The sequence below is a fragment of the Schistocerca serialis genome, chromosome 3 (genome assembly GCF_023864345.2).
Source record: "Schistocerca serialis cubense isolate TAMUIC-IGC-003099 chromosome 3, iqSchSeri2.2, whole genome shotgun sequence".
NCBI classification, from domain to species: domain Eukaryota; kingdom Metazoa; phylum Arthropoda; class Insecta; order Orthoptera; family Acrididae; genus Schistocerca; species Schistocerca serialis.
Genome location: NC_064640.1, coordinates 134,133,444 through 134,148,716, shown reverse-complemented (window position 1 = coordinate 134,148,716; position 15,273 = coordinate 134,133,444). Strand labels below are relative to the sequence as shown.

At 45.4% G+C, this 15,273-nt stretch overlaps 1 protein-coding gene across 5 annotated transcripts in view; it reads right to left on the bottom strand.

The window, feature by feature from the left end:
* Nucleotides 1-15,273, bottom strand: part of LOC126469834 (uncharacterized) — a 214,450-nt gene that overhangs the window by 182,170 nt on the left and 17,007 nt on the right. For all 5 annotated transcript variants that reach the window (XM_050097129.1, XM_050097126.1, XM_050097127.1 and 2 more), the window contains exon 2: nt 13,030-13,291. In XM_050097129.1, the coding sequence (XP_049953086.1) occupies nt 13,030-13,291 (262 nt within the window). The remainder of the gene's footprint in view (nt 1-13,029; nt 13,292-15,273) is intronic.

Sequence of the window (15,273 nt, the reverse complement as noted above, 5' to 3'; positions counted from 1 at the left end):
AAGTTAGGTTTGTGTTCCAGTTTGAAATATCAGAGAACGGTCATGTATTCTAACATCTACATCTACATCCATACTCCGCAAGCCACCTGACGGTGTGTGGCGGAGGGTACCTTGAGTACCTCTATCGGTTCTCCCTTCTATTCCAGTCTCGTATTGTTCGTGGAAAGAAGGATTGTCGGTATGCTTCTGTGTGGGCTCTAAGCTCTCTGATTTTATCCTCATGGTCTCTTCGCGAGATATACGTAGGAGGGATTGTTTTCGGATTGCATTTCCTTAGGATTCTTCCAATGAATCTGTCTGGCATCTGCTTTACCAACGATCGACTTTCTATGATCATTCCATTTTAAATCACTCCTAATGCGTACTCCCAGATAATTTATGGAATTAACTGCTTCCAGTTGCTGACCTGCTATATTGTAGCTAAATGATAAGGGATACTTCTATGTATTCGCAGCACATTACACTTGTCTACATTGAGATTCAATTGCCATTCCCAGCACCACGCATCAATTCGCTGCAGATCCTCCTGCATTTCAGTACAATTTTCCATTGTTACAACCTCTCGATATACCACAGCATCATCCGCAAAAAACCTCAGTGAACGTCCGATGTCATCCACAAGGTCATTTATGTATATTGTGAATAGCAACGGTCCTACGACACTCCCCAGCGGCACACCTGAAATCGCTCTTACTTCGGAAGACTTCTCTCCATTGAGAATGACATGCTGCGTTCTGTTATCTAGGAACTCTTCAATCCAATCACACAATTGGCCTGATAGTCCATATGCTCCTACTTTGTTCATTAAACGACTGTGGGGAACTGTATCAAACGCCTTGCGGAAGTCAAGAAACACGGCATCTACCTGGGAACCCGTGTCTATGGCCCTCTGAGTCTCGTGGACGAATAGCTCGAGCTGGGTTTCACACGATCGTCTTTTTCGAAACCCATGCTGATTCCTACAGAGTAGATTTCTAGTTTCCAGAAAAGTCATTATACTCGATCATAATACGTGTTCCAAAATTCTACAACTGATCTTCGTTAGAGATATAGGTCTATAGTTCTGCACATCTGTTCGACGTCCCTACTTGAAAACGGGGAGGACCTGTGCCCTTTTCCAATCTTTTGGAACGCTACGCTCTTCTAGAGACCTATGGAACACCGCTGCAAGAAGGGGGGCAAGTTCCTTCGCGTACTCTGTGTAAAATCGAACTGGTGTCCCATCAGGTCCAGCGGCCTTTCCTCTTTTGAGCGATTTTAATTGTTTCTCTATCCCTCTGTCGTCTATTTCGATATCTACCATTTTGTCATCTGTGCGACAATCTAGAGAAGGAACTACAGTGCAGTCTTCCTCTGCGAAACAGCTTTGGAAAAGACATTTAGTATTCCGCCCTTTAGTCTGTCATCCTCTGTTTCAGTACCATTTTGGTCACAGTGTGTCTGGACATTTTGTTTTGATGCACCTATCGCTTTGACATAAGACCAAAATTTCTTAGGATTTTCTGCCAAGTCAGTACATAGAACTTTACTTTCGAATTCATTGAAAGCCTCTCGCATAGCCCTCCTCACGCTACATTTCGCTTCGCGTAATTTTTGTTTGTTTGCAAGGCTTTGGCTATGTTTATGTTTGCTGTGAAGTTCCCTTTGCTTCCGCAGCAGTTTTCTAACTCGGTTGTTGTACCACGGTGGCTCTTTTCCATCTCTTACGATCTTGCTTGGCACATACTCATCTATCGCATATTGTAGGATGGTTTTCAACTTTGTCCACTAATCCTCAACACTATTTGTACTTGAGACAAAACTTTTGTGTCGAGCCGTCAGGTACTCTGTAATCTGATTTTTGTCACTTTTGCTAAACAGAAAAATCTTCCTACCTTTTTTAATATTTCTATTTACGGCTGAAATCATCGATGCAGTAACCGCTTTATGAACACTGAGTCCCTGTTCTGCGTTAACTGTTTCAAATAGTTCGGGTGTGTTTGTCACCAGAAGGTCTAATATGTTATCGCCACGAGTCGGTTCTCTGTTTACCTGCTCAAGGTAGTTTTCAGATAAAGCACTTAAAATAATTTCACTGGATTCTTTGTTCCTGTCACCCGTTATAAAGGTTTGAGTCTCCCAGTCTATATCCGGCAAATTAAAATCTCCACCCAGAACTATAACATGGTGGGGAAATCTACTCGAAATATTTTCCAAATTATCCTTCAGGTGCTCAGCCACAACAGCTGCTGAGCCAGGGGGCCTATAGAGACATCCAATTACCACGTCTGAGCCTGCTTTAACCGTGACCTTCACCCAAATTATTTCACATTTCGGATCTCCGTAAATTTCCTTCGATACTATTGCACTTCTTATCGCCATAAACACGCCTCCCCCTTCACTGCCAGCCTGTCTCTGCGGTATACATTCCAATCTGAGTTTAGGATTTCATTACTGTTTACGTCTGGTTTCAGCCAACTGTCTCTCCCTAGTACTATATGGGCATTGTGTCCGTTTATTAATGAGAGCAGTTCTGGGAACTTTCTACAGACGCTCCTGTAGTTTATAGCACATTAATATTGTTATTCCCTTTTGCATTTTGCCTACTCCTACCTTGCCGCGTCTCAGGAGGCGTCTTGTCGGGCCTAGGGAGGGAATTCTCTAACCTAAAAAATCCCACATGTGCACTCCACACGTACTCCGCTACCCTTGTAGGCGCTTCCTGCGTGTAGTGCACGCCTGACCTATTCAGGGGGACCCTACATTTCTCCACCCGATAGCGGAGGTCGAGAAATTTGCACCCCAGATCTCCGCAGAATCGTCTGAGCCTCTGGTTTAAGCCTTCTACTCGGCTCCAAACCAGAGGACCGCGATCGGTTCTGGGAACGATACTACAAATAGTTAGCTCAGATTCCACCCCGCGAGTGAGGCTTTCCGCCTTCACTAATTCCGCCAACCGCCTGTACGAACTGAGGATGACCTCTGAACCCACACGGCAGGAGTCATTGGTGCCGATATGAACAACAATTTGCAGTCGGGTGCACCCAGTGCTCTCCATCGCCGCCGGCAGGGTCTCCTCCACATCTCGGATGAGACCCCCCGGCAAGTGGACAGTTTGAACACTGGCCTTCTTCCCCAACCTTTCCGCTATTTCCCTAAGGGGCTCCATCACCCGCCTAAAGTTGGAGCTCCCAATAACTAACAAACCCCTCCTCCCGTGTGCCTGCTCGGACCTTGCCGAAGGAGCGGCCACATGTCCACTCACAGGCAGAACGGGCGATGCCACACGGCCAGCCTCCACATTGACCCTCCGCCTCGTGCGCCGCTGAACCCGCCACTCCCCTTGGGGAGAGGGTGGCCCAACCGCGTCCGGTACCCGCGAAGATGTCTCGACAGCAGGGACAGTGGGTGAAGCATGTAACACCTGGGGTGTACCATGCGACGCACCAGACTCCCCACTGCCGCTACACTCCGAGGCAGCAGCCTGAAGACGGCTAACCACGGCCATCAACACGTTCAGCTGTTCGCGAACAGTGGGCAGCACCTACTGCGTCCGTACACAGCAGTCACACATCCTATCCATCCTAAGAAATCAATTTACTGTAGAGAGTTAATCAACTTTTAACTAGACTGCTAATTAACTAAAGGCGGCTGATAGTTGACTGAACTGTGGTGGCGAGACACTTCTTGTAGAAAACAATGAAAATGGCACTAGCTGTCTCTGGACTGTATTGAAAACACACTAGCACTACTGGCACTATGGTTGACTAAAGGGACTCTCTCCAACTATTCAAAACAAACACGAAATCTATGGAACACTATTACTAGCACTCGACAATTAAAGCTTCCTAAAAGCAAAAACACATGGAAGAAAAATACAGTTAATACTTAAATTAATGTAGCTCACTGCACAGCAGACGTGAAGCAGTTACGACGACACTATAATAATAAAATAAAATAATTGAATTATCCTTCGGCGCTTGACAGAATCGAATATTTTATTGGTGTACTGTAAATGATATTTATTTAATCGCATTCACTTGACCCTGGCATAAGAAGTTGAAACCAAAATGAGATTTCCACTCTACAGCAGAGTGTGCGCTGATATGAAACTTCCTGGCAGATATAAAACTGTGTGCCGGACCGAGACTCGAACTCGGAACCTTTGCCTTTCGCAGGCAAGTGCTCTACCAACTGAGCAACCCAAGCACGACTCAGGCCCAGTCCTCACATAGACCTGTGTGAGTCAAATGGCAAAGTGTTCCTCTAAGGCTCCCCATTCGGTAACAGCCTCAGTGCTACCCGAGTAACTGTATCTGTGCAGAGACTTCGACACCCATTCAACAGAGTGACACTCGATTACTGCTCTATCGCCTGTTTACTGGCATGTAGAATCTAAGGGGTGTCCCAGGGGTTGCCGGCCCTCAGGTGCCAGAGCAGGCGGGTAGTGTCACTGAACTGAATGTGAGTCGAAGTCAGTGTAGAGGTAGGTTTTTGAAATGCTCAGCATAGTTGCGCAGGTGGCAGCGAGGGTGTTGGCGAACTCAGGCGTCTTATAGGGACCCTTTGCCGTTTTATTCATGTATGTGTCAATGTTGCATCCGACTGCTCAAAATGGTTCAAATGGCTCTGACAAGGGAACCTCCCCATCGCACACCCCTCAGATTTAGTTATAAGTTGGCACAGTGGATAGGCCTTGAAAAGCTGAACACAGGTCATTCGAGAAAACAAGAAGAAGTTGTGTGGAACTATGAAAAAATCAAGCAAAATATACAAACTGAGTAGTCCATATGCAAGATATGTAACATCAAGGATAATTTCAGCTCAGGTGCGCCGTGGTCCCGTGCTTAGCGTGAGCAACTGCGGAGTGAGAGGTCCTTGGTTCAAGTCTTCCCTCGAGTGAAACGTTTTCTTCCTTTATTTTCGCAAAGTTATGATCTCTCCGTTCGTTCATTGACGTCTCTGTTCACTGTAATAAATTTAGTGTCTGTGTTTTGCCACCGCACCGCGAACTTACAGTTCGGAAAATATTCATTGACCTTGTTATTTAAGTCGCGAGCTATATTTGCTGGATTTATATTGCCCACGGAACACATCTCACGTATTTAATGCACTCTCGTCCAAAGTAGCGAACAGTCGACTGCCAGCCAGGGAGCCTCGTTAGCAGGAATACTCTCTCTTCCGCGCGCTGTTGTCGACTGACGTCGTGTGTTTCGATGTTTGTTTAGGTGTAGCGTCCTCATGCAACGGCGCAGTTACCTCGCATCGGATGGACGGACGGACTCTAATAATTGTCTGAAAATAAAAAAATAAACTCTTCACTCGAAGGAAGACTTGAACCAAGGACCTCTCGTTCCGGAGCTGCTTACGCTAACCACGGGACCACGGCGCTCCTGAGTTCACACTATCCCTGTTGTTGCCTATCTTGCACATGGACTACTCAGTTTGTATATTTTGCTTATTTTTTCATAGTTCCACACAACTTCTTCCTGTTTTCTCGACTGATCTGTTTTCAGTTTTTCAAGGCCTATCCATTGTGCCAACTTATAACTAAATCTGAGGGGGGTGCGATGGGGAGGTTCCCTTGTGAGCACTATGGGACTTAACATCTGTGGTCATCAGTCCCCTACAGCTTAGAACTACTTAAACCTAACTAACCTAAGGGCATCACACACATCCATGCCCGAGGCAGGATTCAAACCTGCGACCGTAGCGGTCACGCGGTTCCAGACTGAAGCGCCTAGAACCGCACGGCAACACCGGCCGGCTATCCGACTGTGATCATGCCATATGAGACTGCAAAGCAGTAGATTGGAAAAGCATAAACACCCTCTTCTATTTCAAATCAAGTTCACATTTCCTAGAATGGTTTTGAAAGTTCTTCAGTGGTTCCATCCTGCACAACTGGGCAAAAACTGAGGGCACGCTACACTCCTAACAGGTCACATCCCACTGAATGGGGCTGCAGCCCCATGAAGTCCTTAGAGAAGGGTTGAACGGTCTTGGGGGGAGGAGGGAGAGGTCACCAGTATCGAACACTGTCAGGAATGTCGTGCTATCGCCCATCGCACTGCAAACTGTCGTTTTTGACAGCAAAATGTGTCGTAACCAGCGCCCCAAAAGAAGGGGTGGTTTCATCGACCCCATTTGTACCACCTCCTGAGGCGTTTTCGTGAGGATTCTGAGCGGCGGTGTATTTGAAACGTTTTCCTCAGCCAGCCGTAAGAAATCGGCGTAATTTCAATCCTGAGCATCGCGGTTGTTACCTCCACCGCAGAGGCGTCAAAAGAAAGGGTGAAATGTGGGTATCGGGGGAGGGGGGGATGTAACGAATTTCCCATAGTGTGATACGTTCACGGTAGCGCTGGGTAGAGCTATAGTGAAATTTGGTGCCAGTGTGACATCATTAACCCACGTTACACGTCACATGAGCCTCTGAGCTCTGACCTTTATTTCGCATGTGTCGGCACCTTGCTGTTTGATGTGTCATCTAGCACGAGAGTATCGTTTCATGGCGCCACGCTTTTTCACCATGACAAATAAATGTTTTAGGCATCTTTGAGCCAAATTTTAAACTTCTGCGACGCAATGGGAAACAACTATAGGGTTTCAAAAAAAGTGATCCTTTAATTGTGTTGCGAAGTATAGGACTTGAGATTTTCAGATATTTAGAGAAAAGTTGTGGTGGTCACATCTATAGACGAATGTCGGTAACAGCAGCAAAAATAAACTTGTGTGACTGATTGTAAAATGACATAACTTTTGCGCAAAGAACTTAACTCATTGATAATGATACAATAGTTCTGAGTGGAATTAAAAACGAAAAAACTGTGTTTACGCCCGGTTGGCAACCAAAACGTGATTTCTAACCGATGCTTACCATTAGTCGAAATAAGTATAGTCGAAATGTTTACAAAGCGTAAATAATCTGCAAAGCATGAAATAAATCCACCAGACAATGCTAGTGCTGTGTACATAGTTCCGCGCAGGCAGCGCGTACACAACTTTCCCACTAGAGTGCGCCCCGCTAAGCACAACAGCGCAGGCACAGCGCTCATCTGTCTCCGCACTACGAAATGGCGCTGCCTTAGAGACGGACCAAATTCTGCTTCCGCTGATCCGCGTATTAATATGTAACGCAGTCAATGAGATTGGTGCTATTGTAGAAGCTTTTCTCCTCGCCGATCACACTCGCACAGTGATACATGAACGCGCAAGGTGTTATAACTAGTGTACGGACCTCTGATTAGTCAGTCTGCATTAGTCTGCACCAGTGTGTACGAGTCTACATTTGTCTGTACCAGTCTATAGTCAAGTTTCAGTCTGCGCCTAATAAGATTACCATGTTCCTGCACATAGCCATGAAGATAAATGTATAGACACTTTGTCAAGTATCAGAGATATGTGAGAATAAGATTAATGTACCAAGACCAAGGGAACTTCAGATTGTCAATTGTAAATAGCATCCAGAATCAAGTTAAGTAATTTTATGCTTGTTATTATTTTAATAAATTTGTGTGAAAATTAATCAAGTTCTGTTTAAAGTTGGTCACCGTCAATCTGCTACTCTAAGCGTGCAAGTGGCATTTCTATCATCTGACCTAACGGCAGAAGATAAACATGCCACGATAAGACCACGAGACATATTGCTGACACTCGCCTACTTCGTTAGAGCGACAAGTCAATCTGATGGTGTGTGTACCGAAGGTCTTACAGTACGCACACGACAGCTAGTCAGCTCCTTAAAAGAGCATATGGGTTCCTGTGGAGTGCTGTAGGAGTTGCAGGACTGGAACCAAGCAGTCACGTGACCTTCCACCACTGACGTCAACCGTAACAGTAAGGTGATTATCGCGGTATGCGTGTGCCAGTCGCTCGTCTGAAATCAGAACAGTGAGTTAGGTACTCACGGGATCTTAAGGAAGGGCAGAAATCAGCTGTCCTGTCTAGAACTGCTCATGAGAATGCCGTAAATGAAGTTACCTGGCTTGTTGATGTATCAGCACAGAATATAGTCATACAAATGTCTACAAGGAATGATGTACTGTCCACAAAGATGAGAGACAGCGTCACAGAAAGATCGTAGCTTACTGGGACCGGAGATGAATATCACTTCACGGCTTGACAGTTGGTTTCAAACCCGACAGGAATTGCTGCAGTCACTGAATGCACGTCCATCTCAACTACGAGGGCCATTCAGAAAGTAACCTCCGGTTGATTTAAAAAAATACACCAAGTTAAATAAAAATATTTTAATATATACATCTTACAACTACATCTTTGCACTATTTTTCTACATAGTCTCCATAGCGATTGAGGCACTTATCGTATCTCTTCACAAGCTTTGAAATTCCTTCTGCATAAAAATCACCCGCTTGTGCCTGGAGCCAGCCTGTGACCGCATCTTTGAGCTCTTCGTCGTCATCAAACCGCTGTGACCCGAGCCATTTCTTCAAATGCATGAAGAGGTGATAATCACTTGGCGCCAGGTCTGGGCTGTAAGGTGGATGGTTGATAACGTCCCACTTGAAGGACTCAAGAAGGGCCGTTGTTCTGCGAGCAGAGTGAGGACGGGCGTTATCGTGCAAAAAAACGATACCGGAAGTCAGCATACCACGGCGTTTGTTCTGTATAGCCCGTCGTAACTTTTTTATTGTTTCACAGTACACGTCTTGATTAATGGTCGTACCACGTTCCATGAATTCAAACAACAACACCCCTTTGGCATCCCAAAACACCGTTGCCATCAGTTTTCTGGCAGAAAAATCTTGCGAGGCTTTTCTTGGTTTGGTAGGCGAATTTGAATGTGCCCACATCTTTGATTGTTCTTTTGTCTCAGGGTTCACGTACTTAATCCAGGTTTCGTCACCGGTCACGATTCTGTTTAACAATGGTTCTCCTTCGTCCTCATAACGTGACAGAAAGTCTAATGCAGAGGCCATTCTTTGAGTTTTGTGGTGGTCAGTAAGAATTTTGGGCACCCATCGTGCACAGAACTTACGGTAACCCAATCTTGCTGTCACTATCTCGTACAAGAGAGTCTTAGAAATCTGTGGAAAACCAGTAGACAACTCCGACATTGAGAAACGTCGATTTTCACGAACTTTTGCATCAGCTGTCTGAACGAGTTCGTCAGTCACCAATGATGGTCTACCACTCCTCTCTTCATCATGAACGTTTTCTCGTCCACTTTTAAATAAACGTACCCATTCACGGACAACTCCTTCACTCATAACTCTTGGTCCGTACACGGCACAAAGCTCACGATGAATAGCTGCTGCAGAATATCCTTTGGCTGTAAAAAACCTTATGACAGCACGCACTTCACATTTGGCGGGGTTTTCTATTGCAGCACACATTTCAAACTGCCACAAAAACTAAACTAGCGCAGGTACGACGTTCACTCGACCACGGCTTGATGCCGACTGACCTGTTGAGTGCGTGAACGCACAGATGGCGTCGCTACTCCCCCCACAACCCGCACTGTGACCAATCGGAGGTTACTTTCTGAACCGCCCTCGTAGTTTCTGAGCGACCATCGCGAATGGAACTGCACAGACTTTCAGTGGCACATAAGCATCTTCAGTGGACCAATCAACACAGAAACTGGATGGTAGCTGAGTAGGAGGTTGTGGCGAGATCCGACGAGTCGCGATTGTGCCTCTTTTCAAATGGTCAAGGTGTCAGGTTCACAGATGGCGCAATGAGGCGTTTAACCTACAATGGAAGCAGGAAGTAGTTGAGGCTCTGGTTCTGTAACGTTATGGAGGTGTTTTTCTTACCATGGCTTTGGTCGACTCATTCAGGTCACAGTGAACGTGAAACAGGGTGTTTGTTTCAACATTCTGGGTCAGAAAGTGTTGCCCTATTTTCCACATCTCCGTGAAGAGTATGTTGTGGACACTCCCATCTTTCTGCATAACAACAGCCACATTCACAGGGCTCTACCAGTACATCTAAATTTGACAAACACTCAGGTGGCGTATCGCACCTTGATTAGCCCTCTACATCACCCATTATGTAACCGTAGAGAACGTCTGCGATTGTCTTTACCAGCGCCTAAAATGTTGCATTCAACAGCCCCACCAACTGTTGTTGTAACAATGAAAAATTGTACTGAAATGCAGGAGGATCTGCAGCGAATTGATGCGTGGTGCAGGGAATGGCAATTGAATCTCAATGTAGACAAGTGTAATGTGCTGCGAATACATAGAAATATCCCTTATCATTTAGCTGCAATATAGCAGGTCAGCAACTGGAAGCAGTTAATTCCATAAATTATCTGGGAGTACGCATTAGGAGTGATTTAAAATTGAATGATCATATAAAGATGATCGTCGGTAAAGCAGATGCCAGACTGAGATTCATTGGAAGAATTCTAAGGAAATGCAATCTGAAAACAAAGGAAGTAGGTTACAAATGGTTCAAATGGCTCTGAGCACCACGGGACTTAACATCTGAGGTCATCAGTCCCCTAGAACTTAGAACTACTTAAACCTAACTAACCTAAGGACATCACACACATCCATGCCCGAGGCAGGATTCGAACCTGCGACCGTAACGGTCGCGCGGTTCCAAACTGTAGCGCCTAGAACCGCTCGGCCACGTCGGCCGGCGAAGTAGGTTACAGTACACTTGTTCGCCCACTGCTGGAATACTGCTCAGCAGTGTGGGATCCGTACCAGATAGGGTTGATAGAAGAGATAGAGAAGGTCCAACGGAGAGCAGCGCGCTTCGTTACAGGATCATTTAGTCATCGCGAAAGCGTTACGGAGATGATAGATAAACTCCAGTTGAAGACTCTGCAGGAGAGACGCTCAGTAGCTCGGTACGGGCTTTTGTTGAAGTTTCGAGAACATACCTTCACCGAAGAGTCAAGCAGTATATTACTCCCTCCTACGTATATCTCGCGAAGAGACCATGAGGATAAAATCAGAGAGATTAGAGCCCACACAGAGGCATACCGACACTCCTTCTTTCCACGAACAATACGAGACTGGAGTAGAAGGGAGAACCGATAGAGGTACTCATGGTATCCTCCGCCACACACCGTCAGGTGGCTTGCGGAGTATGGATGTAGATGTAGATGTAGAACTGGTAACTACACGGGATCCATTCATCAATGAGTGGCTCCAGGCTAGAGGCGGAATTTCAAGGTATTAGCATGGTGTCTCCTAGGGACTGACCAATTGGTTGTGCGGTGTGGTTAGCAATGGTTATTGTCTCGGAATATAGGAAAAGAAGACGACAGTATAGGCAAACGCCATTCCCGCAGACTTAACAACGGTTCCCCTCATACCACCAAAGTTAAGCACTTCGGGCTTGGCTAGCACTTGGATGGTTGATCATTCCGGTCTGCTGAGCGCTTTTGGCAAGCTGGGTGCACTCAGCCCTTGTGAGGCCAATTGAGGAGCTACTTGATTGAGATGTAGTGGCTCCGACCACGAAAACTGACAAAGGCCGGGAGAGCGATGTGCTGATCACGTGCCCCTCCATATCCACAAGCAATGACGCCTATTCGCAGAGGATGAAGCGGTGGTCGGTCGGTAACGTTGGGCCTTCCGTAGCCTGTTCGGATGGAGTTTAGTTTAGAAATTCCTTCACCAGGGAAGACGAATGGAATATTCCAGAATTTGAAACACGAACAGCTGCTAGCATATGTTTCTTAGAAGTACATACCTTAGGGGTTGCGAAGCAACTCAAATCGCTTGATACGGGTAAGTCTTCAGGTCCTTATTGTATACCGATTAGGTTCCTTTCAGATTACGCTGATAAAATAGCTCCCTACTTAGCAATCATATACAACCGCTCGCTCACCGATAGATCTGTACCTACAGATTGGAAAATTGCGCAGGTCGCACCAGTGTTTAAGAAGAGTAGTAGGAGTAATACATGGAACTACAGACCTATATCACTGACGTCGGTTTGCAGTAGGGTTTTGGGGTGTATATGTGTATTCTAATATTATGAATCACCTCGTAGGGAACGATCTATTGATACGTAATCGGCATAGTTTCAGAAAACATCGTTCTTGTGCAACGCAGCTAGCTCTTTATTCGTACGAAGTAATGGCCACTATCGACAGGGGATCTCAAGTTGAAACCGTATTTCTAGTTTTCTGGAAAGCTTATGACACCGTTCCTCACAAGCGACTTCTAATCAAGCTGCGGGCCTATGGAGTATCGTCTCAGTTGTGCGACTGGATTCGTGATTTCCTGTCAGGAAGGTCGCAGTTCGTAGTAATAGACGGCAGTTGACGCTAAATAACGAAAAGTGTGAGGTGATCCACATGAGTTCCAAAAGAAATCCGTTGGAATTCGATTACTCGATAAATAGTACAATTCTCAAGGCTGTCAATTCAACTAAGTACCTGGGTGTTAAAATTACGAACGAATTCAGTTGGAAAGACCACATAGATAATATTGTGAGGAAGGCGAGCCAAAGGCTGCGTTTCATTGGCAGGACACTTAGAAGATGCAACAAGTCCACTAGACAGCTTACACTACACTCGTTCGTCCTCTGTTAGAATATTGCTGCGCGGTGTGGGATCCTTACCAGGTGGGATTGACGGAGGACATCGAAAGGGTGCAAAAAAGGGCAGCTCGTTTTGTATTATCACATAATAGGGGAGAGAGTGTGGCAGATATGATACGCGAGTTGGGATGGAAGTCATTAAAGCAAAGACGTTTTTCGTCGCGGTGAGATCTATTTACGAAATTTCAGACACCAACTTTCTCTTCCGAATGCGAAAATATTTTGTTGAGCCCAACCTACATAGGCAGGAATGATCATCAAAATAAAATAAGAGAAATCAGAGCTCGAACAGAAAGGTTTAGGTGTTCGTTTTTCCAGCGCGCTGTTCGGGAGTGGAATGGTAGAGAGATAGTATGATTGTGGTTCGATGAACCCTCTGCCAAGCACTTATATGTGAATTGCAGAGTAGTCATGTAGATGTCATGTAGATGTAGATGACAGCATACAGAAGAAATTTAAGAAGAAAAGAGGATTAGGCATAAGATTATTGGTTGTGGCCCCGAGTGGCGTACGTACCACTGTACAGTGCAGGTATGAACGCAGTCGGCAGCGATGCGGCACACGAGCTGGTTACTGAGTTCCCACGCCTCGTTCTGCGAAAGATCACGAATCGCCGCCATGACGACGTCGCACTGCTCCTCGTCTGCGAGCCACGGGTCTCCATCTGCAGAGAGCGGTGGTTGGTAGCTCCAGGTGGCCGGTCTCAGGTATGAAACGGCTTGCGCCACGGTGGACGGCGGCCTGAGGTTCTCACACGTTGCGTACAGCTTATAATCACCTGTGAAACGTTGTTCAGTCACCTTGTGGTTTGTACACTGACTACTCAGACAGATCTTTCTTAATTACTTCTATATACATCATACCAGGCATTGAAACTGTAACATACGTGTAAGCGGCAATCTACAAACATAAACATGGCATGAAGCGTGCTGCATAACAACACTGGACATAGAAGTCGTATCACGCCGTTTTGGCAGACGGGTCCCCGTTCTGATTACTGCATCACGATGGATGTATTAGAGTGTGGTGTCTCCGATGAGAGCGAAGCTCGTCACGTTGCATTTGTCGTTCACGTATATGCCCAGCACCTGGCGTCATTGTATGGGGTGCTTTTTGGTACCTACACAATACATAGCGGGTAATTTGGACAGCAGCGCTACTTTTATGATTTGCCATGTTTTCCAGATCTCCGCAACCTTATCTTTCAACAAAATAATTCAAGACTGCATGTTGCCAATGCTGTTCCTACCTACCTCGATACAGAAGATTTCGATTGTTGCCCTGAACCTTCTATTGATCTTTCACCTCGGGTACCCATGCGCAGAGGGGCAAGGGACCGCGGTTCGAGGCGCCACCTCCCCCCCCCCACCCCCACGTGCTCTGAGGAAAAAGAAATAACGTGTTATTCCTTTTTTATAGAACGTGAGTACCATGGCCTAGTATTTGTCACAGGATAAAGTTTTTAACAGGATCGAAACGTACGTTTTATGGATAACTAAAAGTCGCCATCAGTCTTCCAAAATATTAAAAATACTCCACATCGACTGGTCTAGTCTCCCCTTCCCCCACATACAAACTGTCCTGTAGACACCCTTGTGTCTGACCCACTGAAAACATTTGGTCTGGGGTTGCCAAGAAACTAGCATCCGCTGAAATCTGGTACAAAGATGAAGCAGCACGGAATCTGTCATCCGAGGGCATTTAGAGTCATGCCCAGCCGGACTCTAGGCATTATTGATGGCACCCTTGACAGCAGCATGTACTAAATTATGCATCCTGTATATCCTCCAACCAGCTACAACTGTAATCATGTATTCTGTCTTCTTCTTCTTCTTCTTCTTCTTCTGCTTTTACGGCCTCATTGGACCACTTCAGTCAATCATTTCTGGTCCTCTTCTTTGGTATTTTCCCCTTCCGAGTGGCCCAGTATCTCTTCATTCGTTCCGATGCTTTTCGTCGTTCCTTATCTGTAAATACCCTTTTCATTGTATGTCGTTTGTCAATTTTCGGTTTAAATCTTATTTCTGTGTCCCTCAACTTCTTTAAATTTGGCGTTTTGTTCTGCAAATCATCCAGAGTTATTTCCAGTTCTTCCATATCCTCTCTTATTTCCTTAAGCCATCCTCCTTGTTGTTTCAAATTCCAGAGTTTCTCAATAATTTTCCTTGATAATCTGGTTTCTGGTGTCCTCAGAATGTAACCACAAAAAGAGATCCTTTTCTTTCGTATAGTATCAGTGATGGGCTCCAGTTCTCTGTATACCACTTCATTTGGAACTATCCGCCATTGCCCAGCTTTTTGATATTTCTTATTTATGCATGTTCTAGCAATTCTTCTCTCTACTTTTAAAATTTTGTCAATTCTGTTTTTCTGGGTGACTTTAAAAAGAGTTTCACTTCCGTATGTAACCTCTGGTTGAACCACCGTCTTGTAATGTTTTAATTTTGTTTTAATTGATAGACATTTTTTATTGTACGTAGACCATGTTAGTTTTTGAGCTTTTATCATTTTATTAGTTCTTGCTCGCCATGCAGGTTTCTGGTCCAATTTATGTGTTATTCTGTCTATCATAGTGTATACGCACCTTATTTTATTTGTTGTTCTTTTTGCTGTCACAATTACAATGGCCAGAATTGTACTTGTAAAAGCTGGCGCTGATAAGTCATTTGCTATTCTGTAATATACTGATTATTCCTTGCTACTGTAGTGTTATCTTGATGCTGTGAGAAAGGAGAACAGGCGCTCCAAGACGCGGAAGCA